Below are 15,222 nucleotides of genomic sequence, written 5' to 3' on the forward strand. Positions count from 1 at the left end.
CCGCCGCCCCTCGGTGCGGTTGGGTGAAGCCCTGAGGTCCCGCTGTGCGGTGGCGAATGTCTGTGCGCACCGCGGCTGTCGCGGCAGCGGGTGGGTCTGGGGGCTCTTCAGGTGCTTTGCGCTGTGTTGAGGCAGAGAGACTTTATATTTTTTTAATGCTCGTAGTCCAAAAATAAAGTAAAGCAGCGCGTGAAGTGTCAGGGCGTTAGTGTTAGCTAATCTTTGGTCTGGTCAAAGTCTGAATGTGGTGTTAGTGCTGCTGGTTCGTCTCGCTGTTCCCCAGGCATGCCTTATTGCAGCAGCAGGGCTTTGCTTGCTGATGCTGCCCTCAGAAGCGCAGCACCAGAAGCTGCTGAAGCTCTTTGGAGACCGCTGGGCTGGAGGTGCCGGCATAGCTGAGAGATGTGTGACAGAGCACTGAGAAACACCGTTCCTGTGCGCTCCCCATCATGGCTGTTTGCAGGGTTTTCCCCACGTTGTGCATAAAAGATAGTTCTTTTCTTTTCTGTACGTGTTTTCCTTCACCCCGTACGTTCTTCTGCTAACCTGCTTTTCAAGAGTGCCACTGTGAAAGCTAAGGAGAAGAGAAGGGAATCTCTCCTCATAGCGCAGATACGTCGCTATCTTCTTTCTTTACCCGAACCTGGCAGTGCACGGTGTGCTGTGTGCTCCTCCTTGGGCTGCGGTGGGAAATGAGGGTGTTTGAAATCTGCAGGTTTGGCTGTGTAAGGATCACCCGACAGACCTTAAGGAATCATAATCATAGATTCGTTTGAGTTGGAAGGGACCCTGAATGGGAAAGGGACCCTTGAGGAATGTGACAATGTGATTATTTTCTCTCATTGATGACTGCTTTTTTTACAGTCCAGTGCAGAAGGTGATTGTGTGGGGCAGAGAAATCATAGCCAGCTTAGGGCTGTGTGTTACAGGGAAGTTTGCTGTGCCAGGCTTGGGTCAAATGAATGATTCTGGAAGCCCAAAAACAGATAGCGGACTGAAAGATTAAAACATCTCTAGGTACTGAAGTGTCTTCATCCATACTGATCTAGAAAAATGCTTTGCAATAAGATGGTCAGTCTGATGTTTTGCCTTGGATTCAGGGGAGGTGCTCTAACTTTATTTAGAGAGCTGTTATGCTCTGTCTGTGTAGGGCTTAAGTCCAGATCCATTAAAGCTGCTAGATAATATATTTATAAAATAATGATGAGCAGTATGCTCAGTACAGTGGAATTGATGTAACCTTGTGCTGACAGAGAGGGGTTGGAACGAGAAGTAGATCCTGCTTTTACCAACATAAATTATTAAGCTCTCTTGGCACATCACGTACCATCGTGTGACAAACTCTCTTGCTCTTGGCTGATCCCTGGGGCTGCTGGCCTGGCATGCAGCGAGCTGAGCCACGGTGGCAACTGACTCTTCAAATCTCTTTAAAGACTTTCATCACAGAGCTGCTGTTGTCCCAGCTTTTGTCTGCAGCGAGTGAGTGCCCTTCCACTGTGATCAGCTGAAATTTGGTCTTTGCTGATGTTTGTCTGACGGAGGAAGCCTGTTCTTGGGTTTCTACTAGTGGCTGTGAAAGGGACAGGTGCATCCAGAAGGGTGCTCATCTTTCCTGCCTCTCTCTAATGTTTCCTTGTCAATACAGATACTTCAGATGGTCGTTTGTAGTGCTTGGGTGGCTGCGCAGTCTTTGGAGCTGTCTGCAGTGTCAGCTTTGAGGAACAACAGATAAATGCTCTGCTAGAATGATCTGCAAACAGATGGAATAATGGCATTTTTGAGAATCTAACTGAACAATTATTGATAGAAAACATCAAAATCAAAGCTACAGAAAAGACAGACAATGGCAGTGCTACTTAGCAATGCATTAAAGCGTGCTTCTTGGGAGGATGGTCTTTAAAAACATCCTGCTGTCACTTTTCATACCAGCAACTGTGCTTTTGTGAGACCAAGGGATCATTTGGCACGGTGTCCGGTCCCTGGCAGGTGGGCAGGAGTAATGCTTCTTCTGTATATCTTCCAGTAATGAGCTGGTGATTGCATCAGGATTGTGATGTCCTTTAATGGGTTCATAAAAGATATACTCTGGTTTTCTCGAATTGCTCTTTGAACCCATTTCCACTTTGGATCTCTACAGTACCAGTGGCACTGAGCTTAATGTTTTTTCTGCTTTTAAGCCCACTGCTCAGTAATTTCATTGAACACTCTCTCTATTTCATGTGCACTGAGATGTAACAAATGTTTACTATTTCTCTGTATCATACATGAACCAGTCCTATTGCATTATTTTTCCTTTTCACTTGAAAACTGGAGTTCCTTGATGTGAGTGGCTGCTGTTCCATTTCTGTTGTCTTGATCCACTTTCTATTTGCCTTTGCTGTGTTTGCTGTTACATTACATCAAGAATCACATAAGATTTTTTTGTAATTTCTGATCAGTGACTTCTGGCTCTTAAAATGTTCTCCTTGGTTTTTGGACTGCTCCAGTGCACTGCATGCTGCTCTGAAGGTGTTGGCTCATGCTAAGCCAGAGATGATTTTTAACTAAACTAAATCCCACTGCTGTGTGTGTATAATTAGGGTTGGTTTTTTTCCATGTGTGTTACTTTGCATGGGATGACTTTGTGTTGCAGACTTAAAACACCTCTTCAGGGACTTCCTGCCTGTAGGGTGAGGTTCACTGGTGGAGAATCTCAGAGTTCTGGTTTGTCTGGGACTAGAAAAAAATCCTTCAGTGCAGCTGGGATCCTTAAAGCTCTGGGACTTGTCTTTTTCACATTGGACAAGCTCTAAGGAGAGAACCCTGCAGTGGCAAACCCTTTCTCTGCAGAATGACTGAGAATCTTCCTGTTTTCTCTTAGCTGTGTTTGCTATCGTCAGGCAAAGGTGGAGTGGCAAGTATGCAGAGCTGGCTGAGAGTCAGCCTGTGATGCTCCTATAAGCATGTCTGTCCTGCAGGTCCTTGCCCTGCTTTCTGCTCAGGGTGGAAGCTCACCAGCTGGGGCTCATTTCACACCTCAGTATTTCTTTAAAACCCAATGATTTGGTTTCTTCAATGCTGGGTTTTATTTACTTTCGATCTTTCTGCAGAAGTTTGATGTCTGTGTGTCTCGTGGTGTAGTTTAAGGCCTCCTGAAAATATTTGTATTGTTCCACAGCTTGTGACAGCAGGATGTGTGCAAGCAGAGGAAATGGAAATCAGTCATGAATTCTTACTGGTGTCAATGCACGTGGAACAAAACACAGTGTTTGTCTGTGCAACTTGCACCTAGGCCAGCAGCAGTGCCACAAGTAGATGCCTCAATAGGAAGCTGTGGTGGAAAAGCCAGGTCTTGTGGTAGGATGTGGGTAGTGCTGTTGATTCACATTTTTCTTATGTACAGGTTGAGCTGGTGTGGCAAAACTTGCATGTTTCCCCTGGAAGAATGCTGGGTAAAATGTTGAATTAGAGCAGAAGTAAATGCTGAATGAAGGCGGAAGAAATGATGTACTTCTGAGCCACGAGTGGTGTTTCTTCTGTTCATCCCTTGGATGCCTATAATTGAGGTAGTTAGGTTCTTTATTTTTCATCTTCCTCCTTAAATGATGCTGGACTTATTTAAAAAAAAATGAAACAGCCACAACAAATAAGAACCAGACTGTGTATTCAATATATTTTTCTCTTGAAGTTTCCAGTGATCTTGGTGCTTCTAATGAGGCGTGTTCTCCCTGGTCTTAGGCATCGCTTTGTGTTGAAGCAAAATTGACGAATTATTTTACAGGTAGCATGGAACCTGCTTGCTAGATCTGACTGGATGTGAAGCTGCCGGCTCTCCTGCGATTCCCCGCTCCCTGGGAAGAGTTCCCTGAGTGTGCTGGAGCGTGAGAGTGGGCAGAAGTGATCCAAGTTGTCATTCCCTGGGGCTCGGAGCAGTGCTCAGCACAGCCCTGCTCTCCCAGCTCCCTTCGCCTGCACTTCCAGTCATTTCAGAGCTGGTTCAGTTAGTGTAGCTCTGCCTTAACCTGCTAATCTAGCGAGTGCTTTTATGATGGTACTGACGAGTTTCTGGTGCAGTTTGCAGAGCACAGGCTTCAGTTAATGCACAGCTATTTTTGTTACCTCATCTAGAAAGAGCAGCTTCAGAAGGTGATTCTGTTTGATTACTGTTGGCCACAGCAATAGGAGATGCTATGGGTACTGTCTCTGTTCTGTTTTAAAGGAACAGTTAAGTGTTGAGGGGACTGATTTGTGGTATTGGGTTCAGGTGAGAAATGTGTGCTGGTGGTTTGATTTATTGGGAATTGCTCTATGATAACATCATGGAGGATCCTCAATATGATGTTACTGGTGCTATTTAAATTAAAGACAACATCCTGAAGTATTCCTCTGTCTGTGCAGTTAATAGACATCCCCCTGCCCTTCCCCAGAAAACAAATGATTTGGTTTCTGTTGACAAAATAATGTCTTGAATACCAAAATACTTACGTGCCATGGATTTACAGAGAGTGATCTGAAATGTGGTGGTTCCTCAGTGAGAAACTAACCTGTATTGATGACACTGGAACTGGGACTTCTGGAAAGTCTTCCTAAAGCTTTCAGTTTGGGTTGTCAGGTCGCTTATCTCATGAATTTCTTCTTCATTTAAGGTCGGTTCGTGGGGTGTAATTTATATGAGACCGTTAGGGGCGTGATGCTCTGTTGTTAGGCAGCTGATGCACCTACTTCCACTCTGCATTACCATGATATGTCGCAGTTCTGCTTTGGTGGCTTCTATAACCCACCTGCTGCAGAGCAAACCTGCCACGTGTCGTAAGAAAAGTTCCAAATTGAGCGTTTTCTAACACTTTTCAGGTTATGAACAGAATATAACCTCACTCCAACCAAACCCCAGTATTCTTGGGGGCTTATCCTGCAGATCTCCTGAATTTCACTGGTGTTACAAACTAAAGCATGTAGGAATTTTGCTTGATGATGGAGTTGTTCCCAAATCTAATTCTTCAAGGAACAGGAGCAGGGCAGACTTGGGTTGTAATGCATAGCTCTGTGATGTTGCTTTCCTCTTCCTGTGTCTATGCTAGTTCAGGATAAAGCAGATACGTGTTTGGAGCGCCTTATGTCCTCTTGTGAGATCTCCTGGATTCTTCCAGGTGATGACTACACTGTTTGCTGTGAGGGTGCAGGCCCTGTATCCCTTCAGTATGACACAAGTGGGCTATTGACAAAAAATCCTCGGCTTTCTTTTTTTTCCCCTCCTCCTTTCATCTGCAGTGTTTAGCTATTTGTTTCCTCCCTGTGTTGCTAATGCTAGTGTTCATGCAGACACATGGTGAGACAGATTAGGAAGCTGATCCAGCTGAAAACGAACCCATTTTAGGAAGGGAGTGGGAAAGGATTTGTTTGGGGAGTGTTTTCTGGTAATTGCTGGCACGGGCAGGCAGTATGAATGCGGGGAGGGAAAGATGCTGCCTCTTCTGCAGCAGCCTGTGCTTACGCTGGATTCAAGTGGCTCTGGGCCCACACCAATGGTCACTGTTGTAAGTTGGCTGGCAGTAATTTGCTGGAGGATGCCAAGCTCCTCTCATCCCCGCTTTTGAACCTGCACGTGAGCACTGCTGCCTTCCTTGCCTCAGCTCCCGTAGGGCTCCAGCAGTTGCTGTCAGTCTGCAAAATGGAGACGCGCTGCAGTGCTGAGTTTACCCCTCTGCTCTCAACCATTCAGGGCAGCAGCTGACCCACATCCTGGTGACAAGTACTTGTAAAGTTCAGGCTGATTTGTTTCTCTTGTTTGTTTCCCTAGGTGATTTCTCTGGTCAGCTTTTAGCTTATTTGAGTCTTGGTCCAATATTCATTATTGTTGGCTTTGTAACACTCATCATATTCAAGAGAGAGCTTCACACGGTGAGTTTTTCTCTCCCTTCCCAGCTTCTCCTTACAACAGAAATGTTGTCATTTGTGACATGGTGCTCCTGTTTTCACACTTTTGCTCTCTATAAACAGAAAAAAGAAAAAAAAAAAAGACTTAGGTAAGGTGATCTGCTGTCAGCAGCAGCAGATGCTATCATTTGTTACGGTTAAAAGATTAGTCTTTGATGTTCTGTTACTCTGTGCTATGTTTTAGCCAGATCTGTGCACAAACATCAATGAGAGAGATCTGAGATTCAATGCTGTTTCATGGTGGGAGATAGTAGTATTTTACCTTGATCCAAAATCCATTAGGGTCATAGCATTGGCAGGGTTTGCAGGATGGATAATGCGCAGGAAATACTGTCTGACTCAGTAGGATGTGCTTTCTTTGAACAGCCCAGAGGCACAAAATAAGATTCAAAATAAAACCTACAAATTCCAGTGGGATTGGATCTGTCTCAGGGCTGCTTCCCAGCTGTGCATTGAATAGCAGGGGCAGAAGGGACTCTCACTTTTGTCCAAGTGAGCAGTAAAGGACTCTGCTTTGTCTGCTCTGACAGGTGGTTGGGAGTCAGTGTCATGGGTGAATGCTCTTCAGGAGGTATGAAGCACTTGTAAAATTTGCCCTCATTAAACAGATAAAATGGGGCCACTGAAAGGATTTTGGCAGCAGGTTCCTGATACAAGGCCATGGTGTCATGGGAACCAGTGGCTCAGGGGACCTGGGAGTGGGACTTCTAGGTTCCTAAACTAGAGGAAAGACAGCTGTTAAATTTAGACAATCCAACTTTTTTCTTTTTTCTTTTTTCTTTTTTTTTTTTAGTTTTGCTGCCCCAAGCCTGAACATAATCTAGAGGAACTATTGTCTGAAAATGAACAGATTTTTGAGTGCACTGACTTGTTAGATGTTGGTGATGCAGCAAGGGCTGAGATTGGTTCCCAGTTCATGTGAACTGGTGTGAGGCACCAGCTGCCCATAAATCAGGATGTAGAGTGGGAAACTCAAGTAGGACTGAGCGTTGAGGAGTCACCACCAGCTGGGAATTTTGTCACAGCAGTAGGACTTAAGCTCGAGGGGCTGTAGGAAATCATGGTGATCTTAGGAGGTCTTTTCCACCCTTCAAGTCCGACCATCAACCCATCGCTACTGCTAATGGACCGTGTGATGAGAAAAACAGCAATTGCTGCCAGTCTGTCTTAGTTCAGAATGTGACTTCATTTTAGACTGAAGACAGCAGCTTCAGAATGAAAACATTCATAGAGGGGAAAAGCCAGAAAGCCTAAAAAATTGCTCTTTGAGCTAGTTGCCCAAATAATGGTGTGTGTGCTCCCTCTGTTGGCTGGATGTGACAGACAATCCCTTGAAACTTGCTTTGTTTAAAAGAACTACTTTCTGTGCTTGCTGATGGGAGTATGCAAACGTTATTGCTGCACAAGTGTCATTTTTGTCCTCTGTGAATTATCTGCTGAAAAGCTTTGTATGCACGGTATGTTGTCAGAAACACAAAGGAGACTGAAAAATAAATGCTTTTCTTCCTCAGCTAGAGTATTGTGAAGCCAGAGGTTGTAATACTGGTAGTCAAAAAAGAAAATTAGAAGTGCATGACTTGGGGGTTTCTTGACAGAGAGAACCTGGTAAGTAGATGAATCTTTTTAAATAGGATGACACGGTTGTCTTGCCTTCGCAGATCTCTTTCTTGGGAGGGCTGGCTTTCAACGAGGGAGTGAACTGGTTAATAAAAAATGTTATCCGGGAGCCACGGCCCTGTGAAGGTACGGTACGGCCCACTGCTGTGGTGGGGTTGGTTGACCTTGAGTGGAATGATAATTGTGGGGTGTTAGAAGGTGCTTTCCTGTTTGCCTCGTGTTGGCTTTGGGTGTTTGGATGTAAGAAGGCTGGCAGAGATGTGTCCTGTGAACCTGTGTGCGCAGACTCCAGAGGAGTTGTTTGGCTTTACCTTTGGAGTGTTCCTGTTGCCGTGTACAGAGCAGACCTTGACCATACTCTTTCTTCTTCTCTTCCCAGAAGCCCATTCAACAGTGACCACAAAATATGGGATGCCGTCCAGCCACTCCCAGTTCATGTGGTTTTTCTCTGTCTATTCATTTCTGTTCCTTTATTTAAGGTAAAAATTCAGTATCAGGTTTTGGCTGTTAATATGTTGAAACACCTCCAATAGGTGGCTTCCTTGCCGTGTGCTGCTTCAGCACACAGTGGAGTTAAATCTGAGGCCCTCCACAATTTGCTGTGTGGATGAAGTGTTTCTATTAGAATGTAGGACTGTGGTTACCACCCCTGAAAAGGGAAGGGTAGGGGTGGGCTTCCTGATGCCTGTCTGGGTACAGGTCTCCTAATTTGCTTTTTATAAGCCATGATGATCCATCAGAGTGAGGGAAGGGGAGGGTGGTGAATAGAGAGGAGGAAAGAAGAGCTGCTTTCTCATGTATCTGCTCCGTTTTGTCATTGGGGTTGTCTGTGGTCTCAGGTAATACCTCTTGCCCACTTGCATGCCCTTTAAGTTCATCTCCCATACCAAGTACTGTCTTTTTGCGCTGTGCTGTTCTGGAAATCTTGCTGGGCATGGCTCTGTCTTGTGGCTCCAAGTGTGAAGGGCAAAATTCATTGTTCCTTCTGGCTTTATGGGCAGTGGAGGACTCTGAGGTCTTGGCTCCTTGTTGCATATGCTCAGCATGTGCCTTTCACATCAGTTGTGGTAATTGTGAGCATTCTGCCTTCCATCACAGCAATCCCTGAAAATAGTTGAAGAGAGAAGTATGGCTTTCTGGCTTCTGTGTAACTGCTGCCAGTGGGACAGAGTGATGCTGGGATGATATTGAGGTGCCCATCACCCCTTGGAGCAGAGCTTTCCTAGGGTTTCAGAAGTAGTGAGAGTAGTTACAAAGACTCCTCAGCTTCCTGCCACTGTGCTAATGGCTCTCCATCTCTTTCAGAATGCACCAAACAAACAATGCGAGGTTTCTGGATTTACTATGGCGACATGTGCTGTCCATCTGCCTCGTCACAGTGGCTTTGCTAGTCTCATATAGTAGGTATGGAGCAATTGTTTGTCTTATGCTCTCATACACCCCTGTGGCTTTTAACAGCCCGCAGACCTGTCCTTCTTTGTCCCTTGTTTCTGATGTAATTCTCTACGACTGCACTGTGCAAGTGAGAGAGCTTTGTGGAAGTTGCTGCGTTGCCATGAGCCCCTTCAAATAATCAGACAAAGGTGCTACGTGTGTGGTGCTTCACAGATGCATTTATGAAACCTGAGATCACCTGAGCCTGTGCCCAACTCCCTGCTGGCTCCATTGCCATGCTCAAGCCTCACTGCCTAGCCCTCTTTCCAGCACTAATCATGAAAGCATTGCACCATGGCTTGGCACTCCAGCATCTGCAGCACATGGGTTGCTACAGTGGGTCAAACTGTTTGTTTTGCTTGAGCATTAGCTACAGACATTTATAGCTGTTTGACTTGCAAGATTTAGTTATGTTAACATGACGAGTAATGAAAATGAAGTGTTGATAATGATTTACTTTTTCCTTTAACAAATAATACAGTGAGCTTCAGTGGGTGGAAACAGACAGATGCAGGCTGGAAATAAGGCTGTATCTTCCACAGAAAAGTAGTGTGGACAGTTGGCTGCATACTAGAGCTGCCTCCTTATTACTGGTTACTTTTAAAACTGACAGGACAATTTCATAAAAGATGTATGGTCTAATTCAAATAAACTTGAGGAAATCTTTCTGCAAAGCAGGTCAACTAAGGTGATCTTAATGGCTGCATGCATGGGGGAAGAAGAATTTTGAGTGTGATTCGTGTAGGTTGTGTGCAGGGGTAACTTCAGGAATATTAATACAGCTTTCTGGTTGGTTGCAACTACAGTAGGTGCTCTGTAGTTGTGCAGCCTGTGTGTTGTCACACTTGAGAGCTGCAAAATTAAGACAAAGATGCTGTCTGTTTTAAGTCTTTAAGCTCCAGCCTTGGTGGCTTGAAGGAGACTTCTGCTGCTGGCTTTGGAGAAGTCTCTCATGGGAACTACAGTGGCAGTTCTTCAGCTCATCGTGGTGATATGTGGTGAATTATTCAGTTAAGCTCAACGTAGAAACTGTGAGCTGAATCTGCTGCAGCAGAGGAGGCACAGTTTGTGTTCCACCTTTTCCAACTTTTTTTTTTTTTATTCAACATTTTAATGAAAAATGAAGTAAAATATCCACTTCTGACATCTGGAGGATAACTTCCTCAGAGAGTCCAGCCTTCAGTCACACCTACTCTTGCTTTAATGCCTTTCTGGTGACTTTTCTCTTCCACTGCAGGGTTTATTTGCTTTACCACACCTGGAGCCAAGTCTTATATGGAGGTGTGGCAGGAAGCGTTATGGCCATAGCCTGGTTTGCCTTCACACAAGAGATACTAACTCCTCTCTTCCCAAGGATAGCTGCATGGTGAGTCTCTGTTCTGCAAGGTTTTATTCCTGCAAGTCTGCATTTCTTAGGTCACCATCGTGTTCGTTAAATGAGTTTCTTGAAGTGAGCTGATTACACAGTGAAGCACAACTGCCTGGTACAAAAAAAAAAGTGTAAAAACTGTATCGTGCATCTGAAGGAAAAATGCAAAGATACTTTAGTCTCAAAAACTGTTGTAGCTGTATAAGCCCTGTCTCCATGGCTGATTAATCTCCTGTGAACTATGTTATAAGTATTAGAAATGGGAATTCCTGGGTTCTGTTCCAGCTTTGATGGCTTTGTTGTACAGCTGTATAATATGTTCTTCTGTGTTTTCTTCTGCATGTCTATACAAAAGATCACGTGTGGATGGGGGAGAGAGGACATTTAAGAAACACATTTGTAAGGCCCCTCTAAAGTTGTGGGTTGTGGCAGAGTATTGGTTAAGAAGTAGCTTTTCATATCATAGAATGGTTTGGGAAGGAAGGGACCTTAAAGCCCCCCCCCAATTCCAACCCTGTTGTGGGTTAGGTGTCCCCCACCAGCTCAGGCTGCCCAGGGCCCCATCCAGCCTGGCTTTGGGCACCTCCAGGGACAGAGCCTCCGTAACTTCTTTGAGCAACTTCTTAATCACTTTAACAAGCAAGTGAGATTACAAAGCCATTTAAACTTAACATTGTCCAAAAAAATTATATAAGGAAAGAAGAAACAATATTATTTTCTCTGATTGAATTTAACAAGGAGCCTTCTTCCCAGACTTGAAGGATAATAGAATAGTGTTATATTTGAACCAGATTTTATGCTGTGTCGTTATGTATTAGGGTTGTTTTGTTTTTGTATTCTGATCAAAATTGGGGTAGAGAAAAAATGTAATTTCTCCACTTTCTACCACCTTGTCTATTTTCAGGCCCATTTCAGAGTTCTTTTTAATCCGAGACACCAGCCTCATTCCTAACATCCTGTGGTTTGAATATACAGTCACAAGAGCAGAAGCAAGGTAAGTGATCTGTGGTGAGGGAACAAGAGCTGTAGCTAGCTTGACTTGAGATGCAGTTTTTATGTATTAGAAAATAATGGCTGCTGTGGATGGAGTAGTGTAGGAAACCCCAAGTTGTGGGCAACTACCACATGTGGAGGGTGGGTCTACTGGGGAGATTAGCGTTTAATTTATGGAGTTACTTCAACTTTCCAGCCCATGTTCCTTGCAAGCAGGTGTTTTTAATCTTACATCTGTGCGTGAGCTTGTGCACACTTAGAACATGGCGGCTGTTGTGGGACCGTAGAGAGTAGGAAGGACTGAAGTCCCTGCAGAGTGTGATGGGGGCGGCTTTATTTTTGTATGGAGCTGTGCAAAGCCTTGCTTTAATCCTTCTGTCTTTTACCCACTGGTTTGCCTCTCTCACCTTGTCCTCTGTTGTGGTGTTGCAGAAACAGACAGCGCAAGCTGGGTACGAAGCTCCAGTGACTCAGGAGGCGTGGGGACCAGAGCGTGCGTTTTAACAGAGACAGACAAGAGCAGAGACCTGGGAGCAGCAAGGAGCCTTTTAACAGACGGACCAAAGGAACAGGCAGGGACCATACCCAAAACCTGAAAGCCTTTGCTCTGCTTTAGCAGCTAGCTGGATGCTCCCTGATGCATGTGGGACCGTGCAGGAGTAGAAACTCATTTTCAACACAGATGCACATTGCCGGTTGGAATGTACCATCATGTCTACGTCAGGGGAAGGGGGTGAAAATGCCTGGTGTCATGTTTGGGGGAGGGAAAACCAAAAATGAATCATTTCTGTGTACTTTTTTCTTTTTTTTTTTTTCTTTAGCATGAAATATACACACTATTTATTTATTTTTTTTTAAATGCAGCTATTGTTTTTGGGGTGGGAGAGGCCTTGTGTGTTTTGTTTTTTGCTTTTTTGTTTGGGGTTTTTCATTTTGGAAGAAGATGACAAAACTAATCTCCAGTTGATCATGGTTAATTAGAGCTTTTAGTTTTTAAACATTTCTCAGGAGGGAGGGGAACTGAGATGGCGTGACCGAGGTAGAAGGAAGATTTCTTCCCTTTCTACAACCAGCCTGGGTGATCAAAATCAATTCCAACTGCACTTTGTACAGATAGAAAGTACTAAAGCTTTGAATTTTTTTTTTAAACTACTAGTGATGATTCAGTGGGGAAGCCTGCACGGATTCTGTTAAGGGGAGTGTGTGTGTAAAACAAAGGAAAACTGAAATACACTGATTTTTTTTTATTTTTATTTTTTTTTCACTGCTGCTCCTGGTGTGTAATTAGCAAGGGTGTCTTTCTCAGAATCTCTTCTAGGTGGCAAGGTTACCATACGTATCTCATGTTTATTTCATCTCTTTCTTTATTCTTTTATTACCTCAGGGTTGTTGGGATCTGTACAGCGTCTGTTGTTGTACTTGGTGTGCTACTGATGGCACTAGAAACCCATTGGTTGTAAGCAATGCTATGCTCCAGTAAGAGTCAGCCCAAAGCCTTACGAAATTCAGTTGCTAGTTTCTGTCTTAAGCACTGGATTTTTTTATTTTATTTTATTTTTTTTGTAAAAAGAGAAGGATTTTAAAGATGAACAAAACGACAACTGTAGACAAATAAGGTGAACAACTAATAGCTAGCTCAGCTGCTGTGTGAATTTTTAAAGAGTCCTGTTGGAATCCAATTGTGAACTCAAGTGGTGAACTTATTCTAGCAGATCCTCCTGCCAGTTTTCATGGTGGGTTGCTCGGGGTTCAGCAGGAGTAACCTTGAATACCAAACTCCTACAAACAAGTTTTGTTTTCCATCCTTCTTCCATTGGATTCTTTGTTTGGCTAGTCAGCTCTCTGGGTGCTGTGTCTCTGTGGGAGTGTGCCTGCCATCTGTGTGTGCTGGTGATGCCTACGACTTCAGCCATCCATGAGTTAACCTGGCAAGGGCTATACTCAACGTGCTTCAGGGCTGTGCATGGACACTTTCTGTATTTCTAGTATATAATGCAGCAGTTCAAGTGCAAGTACAGAGAAATATTTATTCAAAGCACAACTGACTTGAACTTTCACAGATAAAGGACAGCTTCTGGCTCAAAGGTCACTCGGTGTGCCTTCGATGCAGTCATGTGAGCAGAGGTAAAATGACTGTCACATCTCAGTCTTGCTGCCTGTTTTAATATCTTCACTTTAAACAGACTCCTGCATTATAAAGCTGCTTGAAGTGAGATGTTTCTGTTCATCGTGATTTTTTTAATTTTTATTTTTTTTAAGTTTTCATCTGTGCCTGTTGCCATAGGAGTTTGTGTGTTTGTATGGAGTGGGAGTTGGCTGCTGTAGAAACTGTTGGACAACCAGAGTATTAACTGTAGAGTAGAAAGAAGCAATCCTGATTTAGTTCAGGAATGAAGCCATTTAAATTTCTCTGTTTAGGTAGCTTTGTGTAGTGAACTAATTGTTTTTCAGTTGCATTGAGTCAGGATTCAGAGCTGTTCTAACTTTCTGCTAACACGAGCAGTCCTGTTTCTCTTACAACCGAAGGACCTGAGCACTAGATCTGCTTTGAAAGTGCACCCAAATGAAGAGGCATCTTAGAGCTTTCATGAGAACATGGAATTGGACTTGCTCTATTAAAGTTAGGATCACGTAAGCCTTGTAACATAGTGGTATCTTAGGAATGAGTCTGAAAGCTGGTACTGATCACTTATGACTTACTGTTTTATTTTTTCCTTGCATCACTTAGAAGTTAACTTAAAAAGTCAGAAGGGGGATCGCAGGTTCTTCCCTAAGGAAAAGGCTGAAAAGTGCTTAAGGAGTGGATAGCACTTCTTCAGTTTCTTGTAAGCTGGAAGCCAGCTGGCAAAACTGTGTGGAAGCAGCAGTTGAACTAGAGAAGGGATTACATGTCCTCATGGAGAGCAGTACTGGGTACAAAGCTGTTCCTCTTCATGTTGCCTTCAAACCCAAGCTTCCTGCACTAATGCTTAGGAGTGTGACAGGGAGGAGAAGAGCTCTCGTAAGACACTGTAATAGACTGTGTTCTGTGATTTGTTTGTAATCTGCATCTTCCACCTTGCTGTACCTTTCTAGAAGTCTTTGCAATATTTGATGGTAGAAATTTGTTAGCAATCCCATGGATTTTCTTAACTAAATGGTGCTGTGCAGGAAAAAGATTCAAGCTCTGCCTTACTCTAAACTTGTATGAAGTCTCCTGCCACTAGTTTTCTGAAACAAAAATATTTCCTTTGGAATACATGGCTTTGCAAGCAGATGCTTTCAAGTTCCTCCCCTGTACTCAAGGGCTGGATGGAGATTCTAAGACAATAAAAGGAAGGTGACAGAACATCATGGTTCACTGTTCTTGCTGTCCCCACTTGTGAACATTCTCCTGTAAGGGCAGTACTGTAAATTCTGCAGTATTGAAGGAGATTGAAGTATTTTCGTAGCATTTACTTGTTTATTGTGTTTCAGTTTATTCGAAGAACACTTCAAAACTGCACGACATGAATTACATTATCAAAACAGAACTTAATGCAGCTAACCAGCAAAGCATGCAAACACTACCAGGCTGTATCATAAATTGCACTTAAACCCCAGGAGTTTGTTGAATGTTCTCAGTCTATGCGTTTCTTTATTTGCTCCAAATCAGTAGTTTTCCCAGAAGTTATGTTTTTCGTACTGAATGCATCTTTAAGACTATCAACATCTCTCACTAAAGCAATCAGACAATCAACAACAGAGAGGAGAACAGTATTCAGTAAGTTTACACTGGAAAAACTGAAGGTATGAATTGGAATACTATCACATTTTAGAACCTGCACAATAAAGTACTTTTTTAAAAGGTAGAAACCTTGTAATGATTTCAGCGTCCTTTCAAGCACATCAGAAAACAAGTTTTCATCTGAATTTCA

At 43.6% G+C, this 15,222-nt stretch overlaps 1 protein-coding gene across 1 annotated transcript in view; it reads left to right on the forward strand.

The window, feature by feature from the left end:
• DOLPP1 (dolichyldiphosphatase 1) overlaps positions 1 to 15,059 on the forward strand; it is a 15,559-nt gene extending 500 nt beyond the window's left edge. Inside the window, exons 2-8 of the mRNA XM_003211269.3 lie at positions 5,777 to 5,877; positions 7,572 to 7,656; positions 7,910 to 8,009; positions 8,836 to 8,934; positions 10,202 to 10,330; positions 11,238 to 11,327; positions 11,759 to 15,059. Coding sequence (XP_003211317.1) covers positions 5,777 to 5,877; positions 7,572 to 7,656; positions 7,910 to 8,009; positions 8,836 to 8,934; positions 10,202 to 10,330; positions 11,238 to 11,327; positions 11,759 to 11,795 — 641 coding nt within the window. The 3' untranslated portion in view covers positions 11,796 to 15,059. The remainder of the gene's footprint in view (positions 1 to 5,776; positions 5,878 to 7,571; positions 7,657 to 7,909; positions 8,010 to 8,835; positions 8,935 to 10,201; positions 10,331 to 11,237; positions 11,328 to 11,758) is intronic.
• The last annotated feature ends 163 nt before the right edge of the window (positions 15,060 to 15,222 follow it).

This window comes from Meleagris gallopavo, chromosome 19 (assembly GCF_000146605.3).
Source record: "Meleagris gallopavo isolate NT-WF06-2002-E0010 breed Aviagen turkey brand Nicholas breeding stock chromosome 19, Turkey_5.1, whole genome shotgun sequence".
Lineage (NCBI taxonomy): Eukaryota > Metazoa > Chordata > Aves > Galliformes > Phasianidae > Meleagris > Meleagris gallopavo.